The 20,940-nt window shown below is 40.7% G+C and overlaps 1 protein-coding gene across 1 annotated transcript in view; it reads left to right on the top strand.

The window, feature by feature from the left end:
• LOC110053606 (uncharacterized) overlaps positions 1-13,220 on the top strand; it is a 15,804-nt gene extending 2,584 nt beyond the window's left edge. The window contains exons 2-8 of the mRNA XM_020759858.2: positions 3,717-4,786; positions 6,526-6,575; positions 7,179-9,583; positions 9,726-9,771; positions 10,349-10,591; positions 11,536-11,613; positions 12,205-13,220. Coding sequence (XP_020615517.1) covers positions 3,717-4,786; positions 6,526-6,575; positions 7,179-9,583; positions 9,726-9,771; positions 10,349-10,591; positions 11,536-11,613; positions 12,205-12,398 — 4,086 coding nt within the window. The 3' untranslated portion in view covers positions 12,399-13,220. The remainder of the gene's footprint in view (positions 1-3,716; positions 4,787-6,525; positions 6,576-7,178; positions 9,584-9,725; positions 9,772-10,348; positions 10,592-11,535; positions 11,614-12,204) is intronic.
• Positions 13,221-20,940: the final 7,720 nt, after the last annotated feature.

Here is a 20,940-nt window from a genome sequence, read left to right as displayed (position 1 = left end):
AGTTGGCATGGTCTTCAGATCTTTTGTATTCAATCTCATAGTCATACGCTGAAAGTACTAGAGCCCACCTCTGCATTCGAGCTGCTGCTAGTGTGGGGATAGTGGATTTTGGATTGAAAATTGCCAACAATGGTTTGTGATCAGTGATCAGGGTAAATTTACGCCCATACAAAAACTGGTGAAAAATTGATAATGCTTCACACTCAATTTGTGCATAGTTCCTTTCACTTGAACTCAGTGTCCGAGAGGCATAGGCTATTGGCCTCTCCTGGCCATCATCCATCACATGGCTAATAACTGCTCCAATTCCATAGTTGGACGCATCACAAGCAAGTCTCAGTTCACAGTCCCCATCATAATGCACCAACAGTGCATCACTGGTGAGACCTTGTTTACAAGCTTCGTATGCTTGCTGACACTCTTTTGTCCATGTCCACTGGACACCCTTTTTGAGGAGCTCATGTAATGGTGCTAGTGTGCTTGCTAAACCTGGTAGAAATGGGTGATAGTACTGGACCATGCCCAAAAAAGATCTCAACTCACTGACGTTTTGTGGTACTGGTGCCCTTTTTACAGCATCTACTTTTTCCTCAACTGGATGCAAACCTTCAGCATCTATCTTCAAACCCAAATAGACAACTTCCCTCTTCAGAAATTCACACTTTGCCATCTTCAAATGCAGGTTATATTTATGCAACCTCTCCAATACCTCAGCCAGGATTTTGATATTCTCCTGCCAACTGACACCACCAATAAGAATGTCATCCTGCTTACACACACATTTTTCTACTCCTTGCAAAATCATATCCATTTTAGCTTGGAATATTTTAGGTGCTGATTTAACCCCATATGGTAATTTGATGTAGGAATAGAGTCCCTTGTGTGTGCTAATTGTCAGGTACTCATGACTTGCTTTATCAACACTTAGCTGAGCATATGTATGCAACAAATCAAGTTTGCTGAAAAATTTTGATCCCGAGAGGGCAGCATACAAGTCCTGTTGGGTGGGAAGGGGATACTGCTCATCTTCAACAGCTGAGTTGATGGTTACTTTGTAGTCCCCACAAATTCTAACCGATTTGTCAGCCTTTGGCACAACTACTATTGGGCTTGCCCAGTCTGATCTGTCAGTTTTAACGATTACCCCATTTTCCTCTAATTTATCCAACTCTTTTTCAACTTCATCTTTTAGTGCATATGGAACCCTACGTGGCTTAATAAATATGGGCTTTGCACTATCTTTCATGGTGATGTGTGCTTCCAACCCTTTCATGCCCTCATAGCTATCTTTGAACAACTCACTGTGTTTAACTAGTAATCCATCAAGTTGACTTTTGGCACTTTCCAACTCGGATCTTGTTAAACTAAATATTTCACCCCACTCAAGCCTTATATGGTTTAACCAATTTCTTCCCAGCAAAGTAGGCTTCTTCTCATAATCAGCTACAATAATTGGCAATGTATATTCATGGCCCTTGTACACTACATCACACAGCATTTCACCACACACTGTAAGGGTTTCACCCGTATAGGTTTTCAATTCAACTTTTGACGGACGAAGTGGAAAATTACTGAATTTCTGAGAATGTGTTCTCTTACTCATTATTGAGTAATCAGCTGCAGTGTCTACTTCCATTGCACATGGTGAACCATTTATGGTCATTTCTACAGTATAACTTTTGTTGGTAGGATTATCTGTACCAACTGCATACATGGAATAAATACCTAACTCATCATTATCATCATAACCTTCTGTGTTTGATTCTAAGACACTATGAACAGTACCTTTAGCTCCTGGTTGTTTTGTTTTCATGCTAGACTCAACATCTTTACTGCGACAAACTGATGCAAGGTGACCTACTTTGCTACATTTGTAGCATTTTGCTGACTTAAATTTACACTTAGGTGCAGCATGCTTACCACCACACCGGTAACATGAGGGTTCCTTAGTGTTTACAGTTCCCAGTTTATTTACTATGCCTTGGCTGTCATCACTTGCACTGACAGGACGGAATTCTTGGGTGTTCTTCTCTGCCATTTCCATTAACTTTGCAATCTGGCACGCTTTCTCAAAAGAAAGATCCTCGGTGTTCAAAAGTTTATTCTGTATTTTGGGATTGTTCAATCCGCACACAAAACGGTCTCTCAGAGCTCGGTTGAGAAACTCTCCATAGTTACAATGAATTGATAACTTCTTCAAGGCCACAATAAAGTCACTGATGGATTCATCTTGTTTTTGATAGCGAGTTCCAAAATGAAAACTCTCTGCTATCTCCAATGGCGCTGGATTGTAATGTTTCTCCAATGCTTTGACAATGTCGGCAAAAGGAGTGTCTTTTGGTTTCACTGGTGCCAGCAGATTGCTCAGGGTAGAATATGCTTCGGGTCCAATCTCAGTCAGAAAGATAGCACGTTTTCTATTTGCAACTGCGAGATTGGCTTCCTCTTTACCCTCGCCTGTTTCTTCTATGATATTATTTGCCATGAAGAACATTTCCATTCTTTCCACATGGGAACGAAAAGTCTCTCGCTCAGGGCTGAACTCGCCAACACGACCAAACAATCCAATTCCCGCCATTTTGATAGCACGTGCTCAACCTTTGATCAAGTTGCCTCGGTCGAAAACAAACCTTTTTCCTCACACAGAGAAAATCAAAACTTCACTGGATTTCTCATGTGTCTTCATGCATGTAGAGTATCCCATCCTCGTCGCCAAAATGAAACATACTAGCAAAAGTATGGCTCAGTGACATAACAACACAAGTTGACGAGGCTTGCTCAACACAACAACTTTATTCTCTAAGCATCTTGGGTAATACAACAGCTTAACACAACTTCTGGTTACGAATATATTACACCATGCTCATAGCGGTTGGCAGCCATGTTGTTCTGCCGTGTGTTTTGGAGAGCTTTGAAGCAGTGATTTGATTACCCCAGTTAGGTGGGTTACCCCACTCTGCAGCTTTCACATGGAGAAGATTCACCCCACTGAAGCGGGTTACCCGCACTGGCTGACGGGGTAACCCACCTTGTTGGGCTACCCCACCTAACATGTGAACACAATCAAAAAAAAGGAGAGATTGTATGGGTAGATTGGTTACCCCATCAAGACGGGGACCTTACCTGCCCGAGGTCCCCCACTTCCATGTGAACAGGCTCTAAGTTTTGATATTACTATACTATATTATCATTGTATCAGGCCAAAGTGTACCATACTTTGGCCTAAGTTACAGCTTTTTGCTGTACATTAGTTGATTACTAATGCAGCAGGCAGTGCCCTTCATTTTCCATATATCTTTAGAATTTTCAAAAAGTTAATTTGCAAACCTTATGACGTTGGAAAACTTTCAGAAATTTTCAAGTGGTCTTCTGCTACATGTATCTTCAGAAGACTTTGGGTGAAGTTTGACCATAATCAAAAGACCTCAGTTGACTGTCAGGCCCAGTCTTAAGTGTCTTTGTACTAACCCTTCACTGTAATTTGCACTGGTGTTATAGTTTTTGCACTTGTGTTGCACTTAAACTGCACTGCTTTAAGCCATCAGAATCAAGTTTACTTCTCAATGGTATTAAATAATATAAAGCTCTGCTGTGCAAATTATTTTTTTGAATTTTCAAGCCAAGCAATACACCAATCAGCAACTGCCTTCACTTCATGCACTTCTGTAATACCCTGACATGTTTATACAATATATATTTGAATTATTGTACTGCAGGGTATGCTTCAGTCTGCCAAAGAGGAATGCCATGATCATTTTGCAGCATCTAAGAAAAGAAAGGTCCAGTTTTCAGATTCATTGAAACTTGTAGCTGAACATAGTTTGCAAACTGCAAATCCACAATTTTACATTGAAATGTGCAAGCTTATCCTAGAACTACAACATCTTCTTGGAATGAATGAGAAAGCCTCTGAAACTTGGTTTGATTATGGCATGTTTCTCTTTGGACAAGGGGACTATTCTGGAGGTAAGGACGCCCTTGGAAATGCCATTAAAGGATATATCAGCTTGGGACACACAGTCAGTTCATTCTTCCTCGGCCAATGTCACTTTCAGATGGGTGTTATTGAAAGTCACCTAGGACACTTTCAAGAAGCTATGGTGTCATTTCAAAAAGCTCTAGAATCCAAGATCATGTTTGGAAAGGGAAATGTGTCAAATGCAGTTTGCCATCATTGGCTTGGATATCTGTACCGGCAAAGAAAGGATCTTGAGAAAGCTCTCCAAGCTCAGACCAGAGCACTGCATGAGATGGGGAAAGATGCAATAGATGCTACTTCTGGAAGCTTCAGAAGTGACTCATGCTTTGAATTAGGATGCATCCATCATGAGATCGGAGACTTGGAAAAAGCTGTTAGTTTCCATCAGAAGTCGTTGTTCATGCGAGAGGAGCAAGTGACTCATTTTAAACCAAAACTTCAGTCTTATGTTCATCTAGCTGTGGTTCTGCATGACAGAAGTGTAAAATGTAGCAGGCATTGTATTTTCAATGAAGTTATTAATTCAGAAATTGTTCCTTTGCTTGAAAAGGCTGTGACATTGTGTAAAGAACAGTCCCAGAGTGGAAACTTGCGTGATAAATTTCCCGTTATCATGCTTGCGCACACGGACAGACTAGAAAGCATCAAAGATATTCTTTCTTTAGCATTTAAACTGTGCATAAGTCTTTGTTCTGCCTTGGGTGAAAAAGACAAAGAGGCAAAGCAAGAAATGGACACTATAATGTCAGATTTCAAGAATTTGCTGAAGACACCGGTTGGTGACTCACATGATGAACAAGAGAACTGGTAAGTGCAGTGGAATTCTGGATCGGTGTATGACATTTGAGGACTGCAGACCGCATACTCTTTAACTGATATCGTATTCCCATTTTCATTACGGTGAGCAACAGGTTAACCTAAGCTGTTCAGGCTAACCTAAATGATATTCAGACTAACAGGATTGCTGTTTAGGCCTAAATGTAATCTGCAGTCTTCAAATGTTGTACAGCAGTCTACAGTGTAGCGGTGGTGTTCAAGTGTGATTACTGAATGTACAATAAACAAGAAACATTCTGACATAAAATTCAAATACTGTACAAGGCTGTGCTCTGAGAAAAATTCTAGGGAGCCCTTCAGGCACCCAACCTTGTAGGTTAGGGTGCCCAGAAGTCAAGCTTGGTAGCCCGAACGAAACAAAAAATCAAAAATTTATCAATTGATTAATTAATTATAATTATCTAATAATAATGTTATTAATTAAATGATAACCACTTGACCCTCAAATAAAAATGTCTTGCATTGTTTCTAGGGCATTTATCCTATATACAGATGCCAAAGATAAAAGGTGTATTTTTCTGTTGTACTGTTGTGAAAAGTCCACAAAGAAAGACAAAATTTTACACGTTTTTTCAGTTAAAATGGTTGATATATGTGAAAAAGTTAAGTTCTTTTTCCCTCTTTGCCCTCTGTGCTTCTGATAATTTGGTTCACATTATCCTTCAATTAGGGACTTTTCATGCACAATATACAAACCACAAGAACTTAGAAGACTTCTTGTTGACGCTGTACAACTTATACAAGGAAACTGCCTTCTGTATCACTGCAGGCCAGTGTTAAACGCACGCATCGAACTGAGCCATTAAACAACCGATGTTTTGACTTCCCAGATGGATTTAAACATTCTGAATTAAGCCATTTTGCCTCGTAAACTTCAATACAACACAAGAAATCAAAAAGGGAAAGACAAGTTATTGTAAGACTGTTTTCATCTCTAAGTTAAATCTCAAAAAGGAGATCGCCCAGCTGGGCGACTAGGTATGTTTTTCTTGTTGCATGAAGATGGAAGCCAGTTGCCTGAGGCAACGGGACACTGCTAGAGCACAGACACACTGTATAACATGACACATTTGAAAAGTAGGACCTGAAGGTTAACCCTATATGAAGGCCCCCTACCAAAAAATGGAAACTATGTTTTCAATTTTTATTTTTTTTGTTCTGTCAGGGAATACAATCAAGATTCATAGACAGTAAGGGGAAGTGGTGAAGATGAATGGGTTGAGTTCAAAAGATTGGGTGGAAAATACCCTGGTGTATGAACGTAGTTTTTCTGTAACTTGTTTCTCTAACTTTATGGGCAGTTGCTCTTAGATTATGTGTGCTGCATGTGTAAGTTCAAATTCCACACTTCTATGTTTGCAACTCTAAATGAACATTTGAAATAGTATTAACTGATGTTATTAAAAATTTATATTGAGTGTATGAGTGTACTTATTTTAAATGTACATGTTACATGAATTTGGTCTAGCGGAGTCTCTTAGGTTTGACCCATGATGTGTGAACTCTGAATTATTTTCCATGTCGCATTGATTAACTTAGTTCATGTCATTGAGCAACAATATATTTTTCAATGTGTTTCTACCAAGTTAATTTCACAGTACGTATGCCATTATTTTCTTCCATGCACTGTATGTAAGCTCACATGCCTTCCAGTTTCGAAACTGCAGCAGATTGAAAAAGGTAACAACTGTATTCTTGAACTTTTGCAGGGATGAGGATGAACGACAGTTGGCTGTAGAGCAAGAGGAGGCAGAGAAAGGTAAAGGAATTTATCATAGAGAACTGCTTACCAAGTATTGTTCTTATTTAACATATTTTTGCTATTTTTTATATTTCTTTAGTATATTTCTTCACAGCGGTCAAACAGTGCCCACAGTGTCTGCCGTTGTTCCCGCCAAAACTGCCGCTAAACGTCGCATGTATACATACAGTATTAGTAGTTGATATCTTCCTACTTTGTCGGCACGTACTTTGATTTACCACTGCTCGTTCATTTTCTGACGAAAGTCTTGTACATTTTCGCTAGACTGTTACAAACTTCAAGGCCACGAAAACCGGAAGTGACGTTGCGTTTTGCGTTTTACCGCTATGAAATACCATGATATATTATCTTGTCCGAAAGAGACGGGTCCGAATATTTTCTAAGTTAAACTATCCCTTGATTTGTGTATCACTAGTTTTATGGAGAGTCTGTGTGGAAAGCTCTAAGGGGTAATGCCTTCAACCGTACCGGGTTAGATCTTTTAAACGTTGTACTGGTAGTTGAAAGTCAGGTGAGCTGAAGAGTATAAACATTCTTTAACCAATTTCTTGTGGAGTCAGGGGGAGCTAGAGTTATTTACTTGGTATTTTACATACACAGTGGTTCCTCCAGAGATTCTTGCACGTGGAAACTTGGCTTTGGAAGCTTACAACAAGGCCCTTGCTGAGGGAACGACTTGCGTCAAGAGGGTGCCAGTAATGTTAATTGGACAAGATCGTGCAGGAAAGACCAGCTTGAAGAATTCACTGATAGGAACACGCTTCAACCGAGATGAAGAGAGCACTGTAGGGATAAATATAGATCCTTCACATTTTGAGGTGTCAACCGAGACTTGGAAGGCAGGAGAGACGAATCCAACGGCAAATGTTGATACAGCCGTGTCTTATGAACACCATGCAGCACGATTGGTTGTTAAATCATTGAGGGAGGAAAAAGGTGCTCTTGAGGAATCTGCGAGAATGGAATCTGTCCCCTCAGAGAGCATTCCCTTGATTGACGAAGTCTTATCAAGTGTAAAGGATGATTTCACTTTAGAACCTTCACATGTCCCTGATGTAATTAGCCATGATACCGCTGAATTCTCCGGTGGCTCGAAAGATTCAGAATCTTGTGAGATGCCAGCTGATCCAGAGTCTATTTTGACATCAAATAATCGAGGACCTAATGAAACACGTCATCCTAACACATCAGCATGCGGCACATCTGATCTTACAGAGAGGCAGCAAGATGACACTCCTCTTGTCATACCCAAAATGCCAGAAAAGATAGCCACACTGATTGAAAGATTGCTCAAAGAAGTTGATAAGGTAGATGACAAAGAAGACATCTATTCCGTCTTATGGGATTTTGGTGGACAGTCAGTTTATTATGCAACCCATCCACTTTTTCTGACTGCTAGGGCCATCTACCTTTTGGTGTTTGACCTCAGCCGAGGTCCACTCGAAAGAGCCAAACCTGTTATTAGGCAAGGGACGTTCAAGAAATTTGAAGACAGCTTTGGCCCGAAAACCAATTTGGATTACCTCGATTTTTGGATGACTTCTGTTGCTTCGTTGGCCAATCAAGATGGAAACCATGAAGTGACTTCTAGTTCTGGGATGTTGCCGGCGAATCTTCCCCCTGTGTTCTTGGTGTGCACTCATGCTGATGCACCTCATGGTGGTCGTGATCCCAGGACACTAGCCAAAGAGATATTTGGTTCTCTACACACTAAGCCATACAAAACTCACTTGTATGGGAATGTCTTTGCCGTGGATAACACGAAGTCAGGGCTCCAATCTGAGTGCCCAGAAGTCACTCGCTTGAGGAAGGAGGTACATGCTGTTGCCAGGGAGCTACCGCAGATGAAAGAATCCATTCCGATCAAGTGGTTACATTACGAGAAGGCACTTCAAGTCATGAAGGAAGACGGCAACAAGTGGGTTACCTTTGAAAGGGCCAAGCAAATCGCGTCTAAAGTCTGCAATATTGTCGATGACAAACAGTTCGAGACGTTGCTCGATTTTTTACATGACCAGAGAGTTGTGATTCATTTTGATGACACGCCGGAATTGAGTAGATTTCTGGTGTTGGACCCTCAGTGGTTGATTGATGTGTTTAAGAAGGTGATAACCATTAAGCCATATTGCCATCAAGAGGAGGGATTTAGAGAACTGTGGTTTGATCTTGAGACGACAGGAATCCTAGATGAAAAGCTATTAGAGCATGTTTGGGGTCCCTTGTTTGACAACAGAGAAACCTGCGATAGCCTTGTAGCGATCATGGAGAAATTCAGCTTGCTTTGTTCATGGCCTTCTTCAGATGCTTCATGTTCCAAGAAATACCTGGTGCCATCCATGTTGATGTCGCATCCACCAGAAGACATCGCCAAGCTGGTTGCATCTGCTCAAATTCCTTCCCTTTTCATTAAATTTGAATGTGGTCATGTTCCACCAGGATTGTTTCCCCGACTGGTGCTGCAGTTTTTTCAATGGGGCAAAGCAGAATTGTGGAGCCCAATGAACCCTCAGTTGTACCACAATTTTGTCAGATTTTTCACCTTTGGAGATGACGACTGTTCTGTAATCATCCTGTGTCATTCGTCGTCCATTGAAATTGTTTTTCACAGAGGTAATGTGGGTGTTCAGTTGGCAGACGATTTACGGACAAAGATGAACGTGTCTACAGATGTGGGTCCTGACGTTTTTGATGTGACTTGTGCTCGTGCCGTGTGCAGGCAACTGCAATTGATGCTTGAGTGCATGCGTAAGGAATTCTGTTGGCTAAGAAATATGAGATATGACCTTCGTGTCATTTGCCCTATCTGTTGCCAAGGACGTGCAGTTATCTACTGCCGTGTTCATCACACACAAGGCTGCAAGCAAGAAGAATGCCTGCACTTCTGGTCTGAGTCTATGTTACGCGGTAATCAACATGTCGCCAAGTGCACCAAGTCTGCTGCTGCTCAGAATAACAAGTTCCACGTTAAGAAGTTTGCACCATGGTTTGCATCCCTAAGGGAACAGGTAAATTATATATAACCAATAAACCACAAAATAATTAGCTTCTGAATATGCGCAGAGCTCGTAATTAGTGTTAGCGTTTCGTAAGCCGATGCAGTGAAAGGTAACACTATAACTCTTTTTCTTTTTTTCATTTTTACCACAGCTACCAATTGATGAACGGGATGGAGTAAATCTGTCTCTTGAGAAAGGTTTGTTTGTTTTTTGTTTCTCTGTTTGTTTGACTGCTGTATCGGAGTAGGAAGGATTTATAGTGCTATTAGATTGTATCAGTAACAAAAATGCCGACACTCTCCAGCTAAGGATACTGGTGCATTACAGGCTTTAAATTTCGATCGTCAATTTATAGGATTGGCAGAACACAATTCCCTGACTCAGTTAATTTATTTGATGAATGGAGTGAAGCACATAAAAGATAAAAATGTTTCCCTGACATGGGTGTAAGAGTTTAATGCTGATACTGACTTACCCAAACACAGCGTGTTAATTACACGCTTAACGCACCCCACTTCAGAGTATATTTTCATTATCTTAGTCTTTGAAACCTATTAAAGGAGGAAAGATGATCAACTACTTTACCCTTTCCGATGAAGTTTAGAATAGATTTTTCAAAGCGTTCACTTTGTGGTGTAGGTTAAGGTGGCAATGAGCATCAAGTTCGGCAGTTCAAATAGAGGATTGCGCTGTTAATCGTATACGAGCCAACAACACTACAACTCTTTTAACCAAATGAGTTATCAAATTGTTAATATCTGTCCCTACATGTAGGAAGTGAAGAAAAATCCCTTGCTATACCTCACAAGGTCCAGGAATCTCTCTTGTCAAAGTCATGTGATCCCAAAGATATTATACTTCAGCTGAGAGAGCAACTGCAGGTTGAACACGATTCCCTGGAACATCCAGAACCCGAGACCAAAAGATTGATCCGCTGCTTGGCAAGAAAAGCTAAACAATCAAACAGGCCTGATGTAGTGAAATACTTGAGGGAAATTACACCCGCTGGAACCACGGGTGAGTCTGACAGTGTCGAAGCAGAGTGTTTTTAGTTGTTTATACTCTTTGTATCCTACACGTCATAGCGGCATTTTGTTGAGACATTTTTGAACCGCCCCATCATAAAAATCATTTTAATTTGCGGATTTTAGAAAATCGAACAGCACTTCTTATTTCATGAAAAACGAGGAAAATGTTTTATAAATTGTTCTTTTCAGTCCAAGGTGAAGATAATGCTTTGAAAGAATGATTCTTATTCATTGTAATCAATTGATTACGATTCGCATGGTGTCAATGTACCAGAAGCAGCCAGTTTTGCATTTGTTAGGGACAAAAACGCTCTACAATAACTCCTTCCAGTGTTGCTTGACATTCTCCCTTGCAGGTTACGTGTTGTATTGATGCGACATTTTTCAATAGACCATCCTTTTGAACAGAATTTAACCGCAGATGATTGCCGCTTGTCTGTGTTATTTGACAATGCGTGGCTATTGATTTCGACCACAAATTCTTTTAGGCATTGTCACTGAAAGCACCGAGTAATGTGTGATTTACATTCGAGATTTACAGTTTCGTGTAGTTCTTGATATCAAACTTTTGCTAGTGTGCTAGCTATCAGTTAAATTGTAAGCTGCAAACGTGGCTCATCAATCATGATAGGAGATCACCCTGCTAAAGTGACGGGTTGTTAAACAGGGACCCTCAACTCCCAAAACTGTTTTTCACTTCCTGTAGTTGTGTCTTTCTGTAATTAAAAGTGGATATCAGTTTATCGCGAGTCAGTTATCTACAGTCTGTATAGCACGTTGCATAATGTACAAAGTGTATCAACAATTAATTATCGTTGCTGTTAGAGTGCCCTTAGAGTGTTTTGTTTTTGTTCTGTGTTAAGCTCTCTTTATCTTTCTATATTAGACCACTTTGTTTAATTCCTCTCTAAACACTCGGTTTCTCATCTCTAGGTCCTCTGTTGCGTGAACACCTTGATGTCCGGAATATTCCTGTTTCTCAGAGAAGAGAGGTTACGATTGACCTGAGTAGTAAGTGCTACTTATAGTTTAGTACGCGTATTACTCCAACCGAGGCCACCCGACAAAACTTTCCACAAATTTAACGAATAGAAATCGTGGAGGTTAACAATAGTTTTCCCAAAAATAATCTAAGTCATCAAGCTGTACATTACAAAGGCACAGATTTGTGGTCATTATGGATAATTTGTTCAACCTCCACGATTTTATTCGTTAAATTTGTAGAAAATTTTGTCAGGTGGCCTTGGTTGGAGTGGTCACACTACAAGATGATCAGTTGGAAAAAAGGTGAACTTTAAATGTGTTTGCATGCCACAAACATGTCCCATGTCCTAACTTTGTGTAGGTTTTCTTTCCACAGTAGTAAGATATCCTCGTCACATGTAGGCGTCATTTTCAAAGCTAAAAAGAATACAGCTGTTCATGTTTTGTTCGTAACCGTGGAGTTAGCAGTCTCTTATGAATCATACAATGCCACACTATATATTTTGTTGGAAGGATCGACCAGGGCATCCTATGACTCAAAACAACACTTATAAAAGAATACAAAATAACTTACGTCACCCGAAAAACGTTTTACGAGATTTTCTCTTGCTCTTGTAGGTGGGGATGAATGGAAAGTGGTTGCCGAGAGACTGGGCTTGACGCCACGAGAGATTCGTTTCCTTGACAACCGAACTCTGAACCCATGCGACGCTGTCTTATCCTTCATTGCAAATCAAAGGCCCACAAGTGTGGGTGGTCTGTACGATGTGTTAAACGACTGTGGGTTTCCCATGATAGCTGACCTTCTGTAAAAAGGTCATTACAACAATGGAATTAGGTTTTTCATGAAAGAAGTAGCAAATTATATGGTCTTGAAGGTAGCGTAATATGACATTCTCGCTAATACCTATTTTAGCTGACACAGTCAAGGTAGACGAAGTACAGATAGGCTTGTCCTCGGGATGGAATGTCTTCACACCTTGACAGTACGAATACTTAATTTAATTTTTCTATATTCCTTTTAGTTTGTTACAAGGATGTTATTACTGGTCAGTTTACAAAACTGACCAGTACAGTCGAACATCTCCTTACGGATCAGACAGTTACTCTATGCTATTTTGAATATGGCATTCGCTACAACATCTCTATAGGCAACTTAACTTTTCAAAATTTTACTCTTTCCTTTTCATATTTACCTACTTACCTAATCTTAATCTTTAGTGCCTAGTGAGTGGGTTATAGTTACTTTTGTGCAGACGAAAGTTACAACACTTGAAAGGAAGATAAAAACTAGGAACTCATTCTTTGATTTTGTCTCTGGGGCTATTGTACTTCTCAAGCTCCCTCTTGGCTATCTTCAGCAGGTTGTAGTACGGACTGAACTCATCATGCTCGGTCAAGTCGCAATGTGATACATCCCTTGTCACAGGAATTTCCACTTTAACAATCAACTGAAAGAAACTGGGGCGAGCATTTGGATCTTCAGTCTTCAATTTATATGTGTTATTTGTAATGGTGAACAATATATCAACTATGTTACCACAATATTATTACGAATCCTTAAGTGGTATTTTGCTTGAAGAATTCAAGAGAAAAAAGGACAACTTAATGAGTAAAACTTATTTCTTTTGTTAGTATTGTCATCAGTGTTTTCATTCATCCGTCAGCTTAGCCTCTCCCTTTCTTTTCCAGACCCCGCTCGTCGCCCGCCCGCTTTTTCAATCGTCCCATCTGACCGAGAGCCTGAAACAGGCTAGCGCCAGTTAACTATCAATAACAGCAGTGCCTTCACCTTATGTTCGCTTATTTCATTGCTCAAAGTATGAAAAGACAAGGGTTATAAGACGTCACATGCTGATTACCTTGCAAAGAAAAACAACATGTACTTACTGATATCAGCCAAACTTGTCCTTAGCGTTCAAGTTAAGTACCCTGCGAAGATAAGAAATGCGATACTGATTCTCTTTTCCTATATTCAATTCAGCCAATTGAAGCTTCATTGCATCTTGCGCGTGATCTTTGCCGATAACATGTTAGAGTACAACGCGGATAAAAGAGGCTTCACCGTACGTAAAGAAATTGGGCAAGGCTCAGGGGACTAAAACAGGAGAAGTTTATTCCGGCATCAACCTCAATGTGATATCTTTTCTTGAAGTCTGCTAAGCTTCGCAGCTATGTTAAAAAATCGGCTTGTCTTTGTTGGACATTTAATTTGGAAAGCAAATGGCCAACCTTCTCGCACACGCACAAGCACAAGCACTTGTGAATAGGCCATTTGCGAGTTGCCTTTTACCTCTGTTAAAACGAGTATAAGTTCAAAACCATTCATATGAAGGGTTATCGGCCCGTGGGCATTACGGCTGCATAATGACCGCTCAGATCTCGCTCCTAGCCAATGAGAGCGCGCGTTATATCGGCCACAAGTCAAAGCCATATAATAAATATGGGTTATTGACCAAGTGTGAGGTCGAGTGGGCTGGATATTGGTCAAGTTCTTTTTCTGCGTGTTTATGGACGCGCAAAAAAAACCAAAAAAACCAAAACAAAAAAACCCGAGGCCAATATCAAGCCATCTTGACCGAACAAGCTTGGTCAACAAAGGACTTATTACATGGCTCTCGGGGAAATTTTTCTTGCGGGACACGGCGGGTAGTCCCGAGTGGGCAAGATGGATCTACCTTGCGCACTCGGGTAGCCATTCACAGCGCAGGATTTGATTCATCTTGCCCGCTCACGGAGTTAGCCATATAATACGCGTGGATAGCCGTGCAAATGCGAGTGCAGTTAAGGATTGACACTATGAGTGATGTGATGTTTAAAAGTTCTCTCAAAATTACACGAGCTTTTGGGCGAGTGCAGTTCTAAAGAGTATAAATCGTTAATTGCCCAAGCCGGTTTCAAACGATTACTCATTTATTGTATGAAGGAGAAAATTATAAACGCGCTTGTATTAATACGAACTGCAATGCAAATTAAAAATTAACGATAGATTTGCCTGCCCTCAGCCAGCCAGAGTGAAGTGATTTTCTCCGTCATGTAAATAGTAAATAAATTACAATATTTAGAGAGGAAGTAGCTGGTTTTCATGCAGGTCCTCTGTCCTGGTCGAATTGGAATTTGGAGATGTTGGTTTTTGAGGAGGGAGGAAAACCGGAGTATACCCGGAGAAAAACCCTCGGAGCAAGGCGAGAACCAAAAACAAACTCAACCCACGTATGGCATCGGGCCGGAATCGAACTCGGCTACATTGGTAGGAGGGCCGGAGAGCGCTTTCACCACCGCGCCATCCCTGCTCCCCATGTAATACTTGTAAATAATCTTATTTTACTGCCTGTTTATCTGTGCATATGGTATTTCCAGATATATACAGGAGCCCATCACTAGGAGCGTACAATTCCCATACAAAGTCTATGTCACGGCATTTTTACAAACCGGTCTATTTTTAGGTTTCTTTTCCCGCGAAATAGGTCATTTCCGGTCCACATGAGCGCGCATCGGTAAGGAAAAAAATGGCGGTCTCACATTTTGTTTTTTGATGACGTTAGTTAAAAGTTAGGTCCGTGCTTGTGATTGGTCACTGACGTTCCTGCGGGGATCTGAGTTAGCGGTAAATTCAAAACAAAAATAGATCGGTCTGTGAAACTGCCGTGACGTGGAAGTGGTAGTTGCACGCTCCTAGTGATAAGCACCTGATATATAACAATATCAATTTCTATCTACATCATCTACATGTTTTAGCCGGCAAAAAGTCTTGAGTTATCACGGCAACTATAAAATTTAAAAATAAAAACAAATAATAGATAATAATAATAATAAAATAATTACAGAAATAAATACGGAATTAAATGTATAAATAATGATAGCTATAACAACTGAATGAAAGTGATAATATAGTAACTTTTTTTGGTTGAAACTTACTTGCATATTTTCCATCCCTCAAAGCATCATCATAATTACCTGTGGCGAAATACCTGTTTTATTAAACGAGGGCCACAATAGCATCTAAGCATTGCAGTATAACCCTACGATGCTCTTTCTAGTTTAGACAGATAGCTGGTGAGTTACCTCTGTTAGACGGATATTTTTTTTAAATTTCTAGTTTATCCCTGTGTTTCAGATTTAGTTTTGACGGTGAAAAACAAAGTAAAGAACTTTAGAGTATCGCCGCGTGTTTCGCAGGTAAAATGTGAATTCATTTGTCCTCGGCCTTGCGGTCGTCTACGCTTTTTGGACGTTTTTGCTTTCAGTAGTTGTTCATTATGTACAATTCTGCACTGGCAACTACAACCTTGGTCACAAGGGTTGGAAAAAACATCATTCTATACACATTTTGCCCTTCCCCTCTCCTGTGCAATGTTGCAAAACACTTTCATCTAGCACAAGTTTGAATTTTACCATTTTCCAACATTTAAAGGGGGAGTGGGGTGCTGCCACTCATTCTGTAGGCATTACGGTTATGATTTCATGTTTTTGGCATTTTACAACACAATTTGTCCATTTGAGTAATCCATCGGGGTAAGGTCGGTTAGTACTTTATGTAAGACTACGTATAATGTCGCGAGAATATGGCTGTAGCTCTAGTATACCCATGTAAGCCCTAGTATACCCCTGTAAACCCTTGTATACCCCTGTAAACCTTTGTTTACCCTTGTATACCCCTGTAAACCCTTGTATACCCCTGCATATCCCTGTAAACCCTTACGTACCCTTGTACACCCCTGTAAACCCCTGTAAACCCTTGCATACCCTTGTATACTGCCCTGTAAACCCTTTTAGCCCCTTGTATACCCCTGTAAACCCATGTAAACCTTGGTTTACCCTTGTATACTTCTGTAAACCCTTGCACACCCCTGTAAACCCTTGTATACCCCTATAAATCTCTGAATACCCTTGTATACCCTTGTATACCCCCGAAAACCCTTGTACACCCTTGTAAATCCCTGTATACCCCTGTTACCCTTGTATACTCTTGTATACCACTGTAAGCCCTTGTATACCCCGGTAAACCCCTGTATACCCTTGTAAACCCTTGCATACTCTTGTATACCCTGAAAACCCTTGTATACCCCTGTAAACCCTTGTATACCCCTCTAAATCCCTTTATATCCCAGTAAACCCTTGGATACCTTTGTATACGCCTGTACTCCCTTGTATACTCCTGTGAAACCCTGTATACCCCTGTAAAACCTTGTATACCCCTGTAGACCGTTGTATACCCCTGTAAACCCTTGTACACCCCTGCAAACTCCTGTATACCCTTGTAAACCCTTGTATACCCCTGTAAACCCTTGTATACCTCTGTCAATCTCTGTATACCCCTGTAAACCCTTGTATACCCCTGTCAATTGCTGTATACCCCTATAACCCCTTGTATACCCCTGTAAACCCCTGTATACCCCTGTAAACCCTTGTATACTATTGTAGGTAAAGTCTGCATGCGAGCCAAGTGGCCCATCAGGCCGGAGCTTATCCCGGTTTCTGTAGCATGAAGCGACTAGGAGTATTTCTACTCCCTCCTGGATGGGATGCTAGTCCATCGCAGGGTTACAAGTTCGCCGGTACCCATTTATACACCTGGGTGGAGGGAGGCACTGTGAGAGTAAAGTGTCTTGCCCAAGAACACAACACAATGTCCCCGGCCAGGGCTTGAACCCGGACCGCTCGATCCGGAGACGAGCGCACCAACCATGAGGCCACCGCGCCTCCCCTGTATACTATTGTATACCCCTGTAAACGCTTGTATACCCCTGTTTACCCTTGTAGACTCTTGTAAACTCTTGTATACTCTTGTATACTCTTGTATACTCCTGTAAACCCCTCAGTATATCCCTGTAATCCCTTGTATACCTTTTTATACGCCTGTAAACCCTTGTATACTCCTGTGAAACCCTGTATACCCCTGTAAACTTTTGTATACCCCTGTAGACCCTTGTATACCCATGTAAAGTATTGTACACCCCTGCAAACTCCTGTATACCCTTGTAAACCCTTGTACACACCTGTAAACCCCTGTATACCCTTGTAAACTCTTGTATACTCTTGTATACCCCTGTAAACCCTTGTATACCCCTGTCAATCCCTATAGACCCCTGTGAACCCTTGTATACCCCTGTAAACCCCTTTATATCCCTGTAAACCCTGGTATACCTTTGTATACGCCTGTAGACAAGGGGTATACAAGGATTTACAGGGGTATACAAGGGTATACAGGAGCATACAAGGGTATACAAAGGTTTAGAGGGGTATACAAGGGTATACAAAGGTTTACAGGGGTATACAAAGGTAAACAAAGGTTTACAAGGGTATACAAGGGTTTACAGGGGTATACAAGGGTATACAAGGGTTTACAGGGGTATACTGGGGTTGACAAGGGTATACAGGGGTATACAAGCGTAAACAAAGGTTTACAGGGGTATACAAGCGTTTACAGGGGTATACTAAAGCTAAAGCCATATTCTCGGGACATTATAGCGGAGCTCCGGCGGCCCGAAGAGCCGCTAAGCGGAGCCCCGTACTCATATAGGAAAGAAAAAGAAACCCATGAGTTGATTTTCTCATGGTTATCATGGCTAGCGGTATTGCTCGTGGGCGCGTACGCACGACGGCGACGACGACAACACAGCGGTCAAACGTCTGCGCATGTGCGAGCAATCGAGCAACTAAAAGGCTATAAAATGTTTAAGCAAGCAACCGGAACGATGATCCTGCTGGTATACGTTGGATCAATAGTGATCTAATCGGCTTTACATATAAAATGAAGAATACAAAACATAATAAAAGAAAACAAATGGAAACGATTAATATGTTTCTTCGCGGATGTTCAGACCATTAGGATCAATTGTTCTGCCTTTTTGAATTAAAAAGCTTCCCTGGCCTTGCGGATAGAGTCTCGGTTAGAAACGATTTTTTCGAAAAAACCGAGACTCTATCCGCAAGGCCAGGGAAGCTTTTTTAATTCAAAAAGGCAGAACAATTGATCCTAATGGTCTGAACATCCGCGAAGAAACATATTAATCGTTTCCATTTGTTTTCTTTTATTATGTTCTTTTATCATGTTATTTTATTTTACCGTATGCTTATCTTCAATTTACACTATCAATTACTTTTGCGTATTTCCGGTATTAGGTAAATATCGGCTACATAAAAACACGCACCAATGTAAAATCTTCCATTGTACCTGAAGAAGGCTGGTTTGGTCAGCCGAAATATAGTACACCTTCAAAAAATCATTCTACGTTGTGTCGGTTTTTGCTTTTGTATTCTTCAACTAGAAGGCGGCCAAAATGTTTTCATGACATTGTTCTTTTCGTGGGTCATCGGCATGCTATAAATGACATTTTCCTCGTTATTTATATATTTATTTATGTTTTAGCCTGTACAACGAGAGCTAACAGAAATAAGAGTTAAAAATTGTTCTACCTTCTACTTGTTGCAGGTCTTTCTTTTCCGCGGTATGTATTTTCCGTGCTTCTTGAATTTTTTGTCCGCCTGGACTTTGCATTTAGTGCACCAGTTTTTCCCAGGTTTGTAGTTTAGAAAAGATTTTCCCACCTGGTCAGAGACCTGGAACAGGCGGTTTGGGATCGGTATTTTGGTCAGCTATGCCCCCATGACGATGGACATGAACATCGTTTGTCGTTTCGATTCATCTCGCTCCTGTGCTTCAGACAAATCCAGGACCCGGAAGGAATCCCCACAGTCCTTACCAAAATTTTTCCAGCTCATCTGAGTAAAGCCGAATCACTGCAATTGTTTTTTTCTTCTCCCATTTTTCCTTCTTTTACACACCGTTTGTCGTCCGTTTCCGGCGTCACGCATCGTATGATTAATAAAAACAGATAAAAATATACTACGTCGTCGGCTCGTAACATGACACGGGTTTTCAAATCTTATAAACTTTTTTGGTAAAGCTCAAAACAAAATGGTAAATCAACAGAATGCCGGTAACTTAGTAAACTTTGTGTCTGAAAAGTCTTAAGTTTTCATTTTACCTGCTTTCTTTTCCTTTTACAGATTTCCATGAACTTTTCAATTTTTTTCGTAAATTTTGCGTGACACCGGTTGTTTCCCATGTTTTCCTTCAAATTTTTGCGCGGGAAATTGGCGCGCGGCTGCCAAAATATGTACCCATTTACGCATGCCCAACGTTTGACCGCTGTGTTGACGACGACGGAGTTGCCCAACATGGCGCCATACTCCAAATAATAGGTTGACAACACAGCGGTCAAACGTCTGCGCATGTGCGAGCAATGGAGCAACTAAAAGGCGGCCAAAATATTTTCATGACATTGTTCTTTTCGTGGGTCATCGGCATCCTATAAATGACATTTTCCTCGTTATTTATATATTTGTTTATGTTTTAGCCAGTACAACGAGAGCTAACAGAAATAACTTGAGAGTTAAAAATTGTTCTACCTTCTGCTTGTTGCAGGTCTTTCTTTTCCGCGGTATGTATTTTCCGTGCTTCTTGAATTTTTTGTCCGCCTGGACTTTGCATTTAGTGCACCAGTTTTTCCCAGGTTTGTAGTTTAGAAAAGATTTTCCCACCTGGTCAAAGACCAGGTACTGGCGGTTTGGGATCGGTATTTTGGTCAGCTATGCCCCCATGACGATGGACATGAACATCGTTTGTCGTTTCGATTCATCTCGCTCCTGTGCTTCAGACAAATCAAGGATCCGGATGGAATCCCCACAGTCCTTGCCAAAATTTTTCCAGCTCATCTGAGCGAAGCCGAATCACTGCAATTGTCTTTTTCTTCTCCCATTTTTCCTTCTTTTACACATCGTTTGTCGTCCTTTTCCGGCGTCACGCATCGTATGATTAATAAAAACAAATAAAAATATACTACGCCTTCGGCTCGTAGCATGACACGGCTTTTAAGACTTGTAAACTTTTTTGGTAAAGCTCAAAACAAAATGGTAAATCAACAGAATACCGGTAACTTAATAAACTTTGTGTCTGAAAAGTCTTAAGTTTTCCTTTTACCTGCTTTCTTTTCCTTTTACAGATTTCTATGAACTTTTTAATTTTTTTTCGTAAATTTTGCGTGACACCGGTTGTTTCCCATGTTTTCCTTTAAATTTTTGCGCGGGAAATTGGCGCGCGGCTGCCAAAAAATGTATACTGCCCGAAATGCCATTATTATTATTATTATTATTATTATTATTATCATTATTATTATTATTATTATTATTATTATTATTATTATTATTATTACCAATTTGCGTATGCCCGACGTTTGACCGCTGTGTTTAGGTTGACAGACATGCAGCCTTGGTTTACCGTGTACTTCCTTGATATTGGACATCCACGTTATGATCAATTGACACCTGTCAAAACAAGGTATCCGCTGA

This window comes from Orbicella faveolata, unplaced genomic scaffold (genome assembly GCF_042242905.1).
Source record: "Orbicella faveolata isolate gen_17 unplaced genomic scaffold, um_ofav_v1 contig_1, whole genome shotgun sequence".
Lineage (NCBI taxonomy): Eukaryota > Metazoa > Cnidaria > Anthozoa > Scleractinia > Merulinidae > Orbicella > Orbicella faveolata.
Note: the sequence above shows the minus strand (reverse complement) of the source record. Positions and strands in the feature narration are given on the sequence as shown.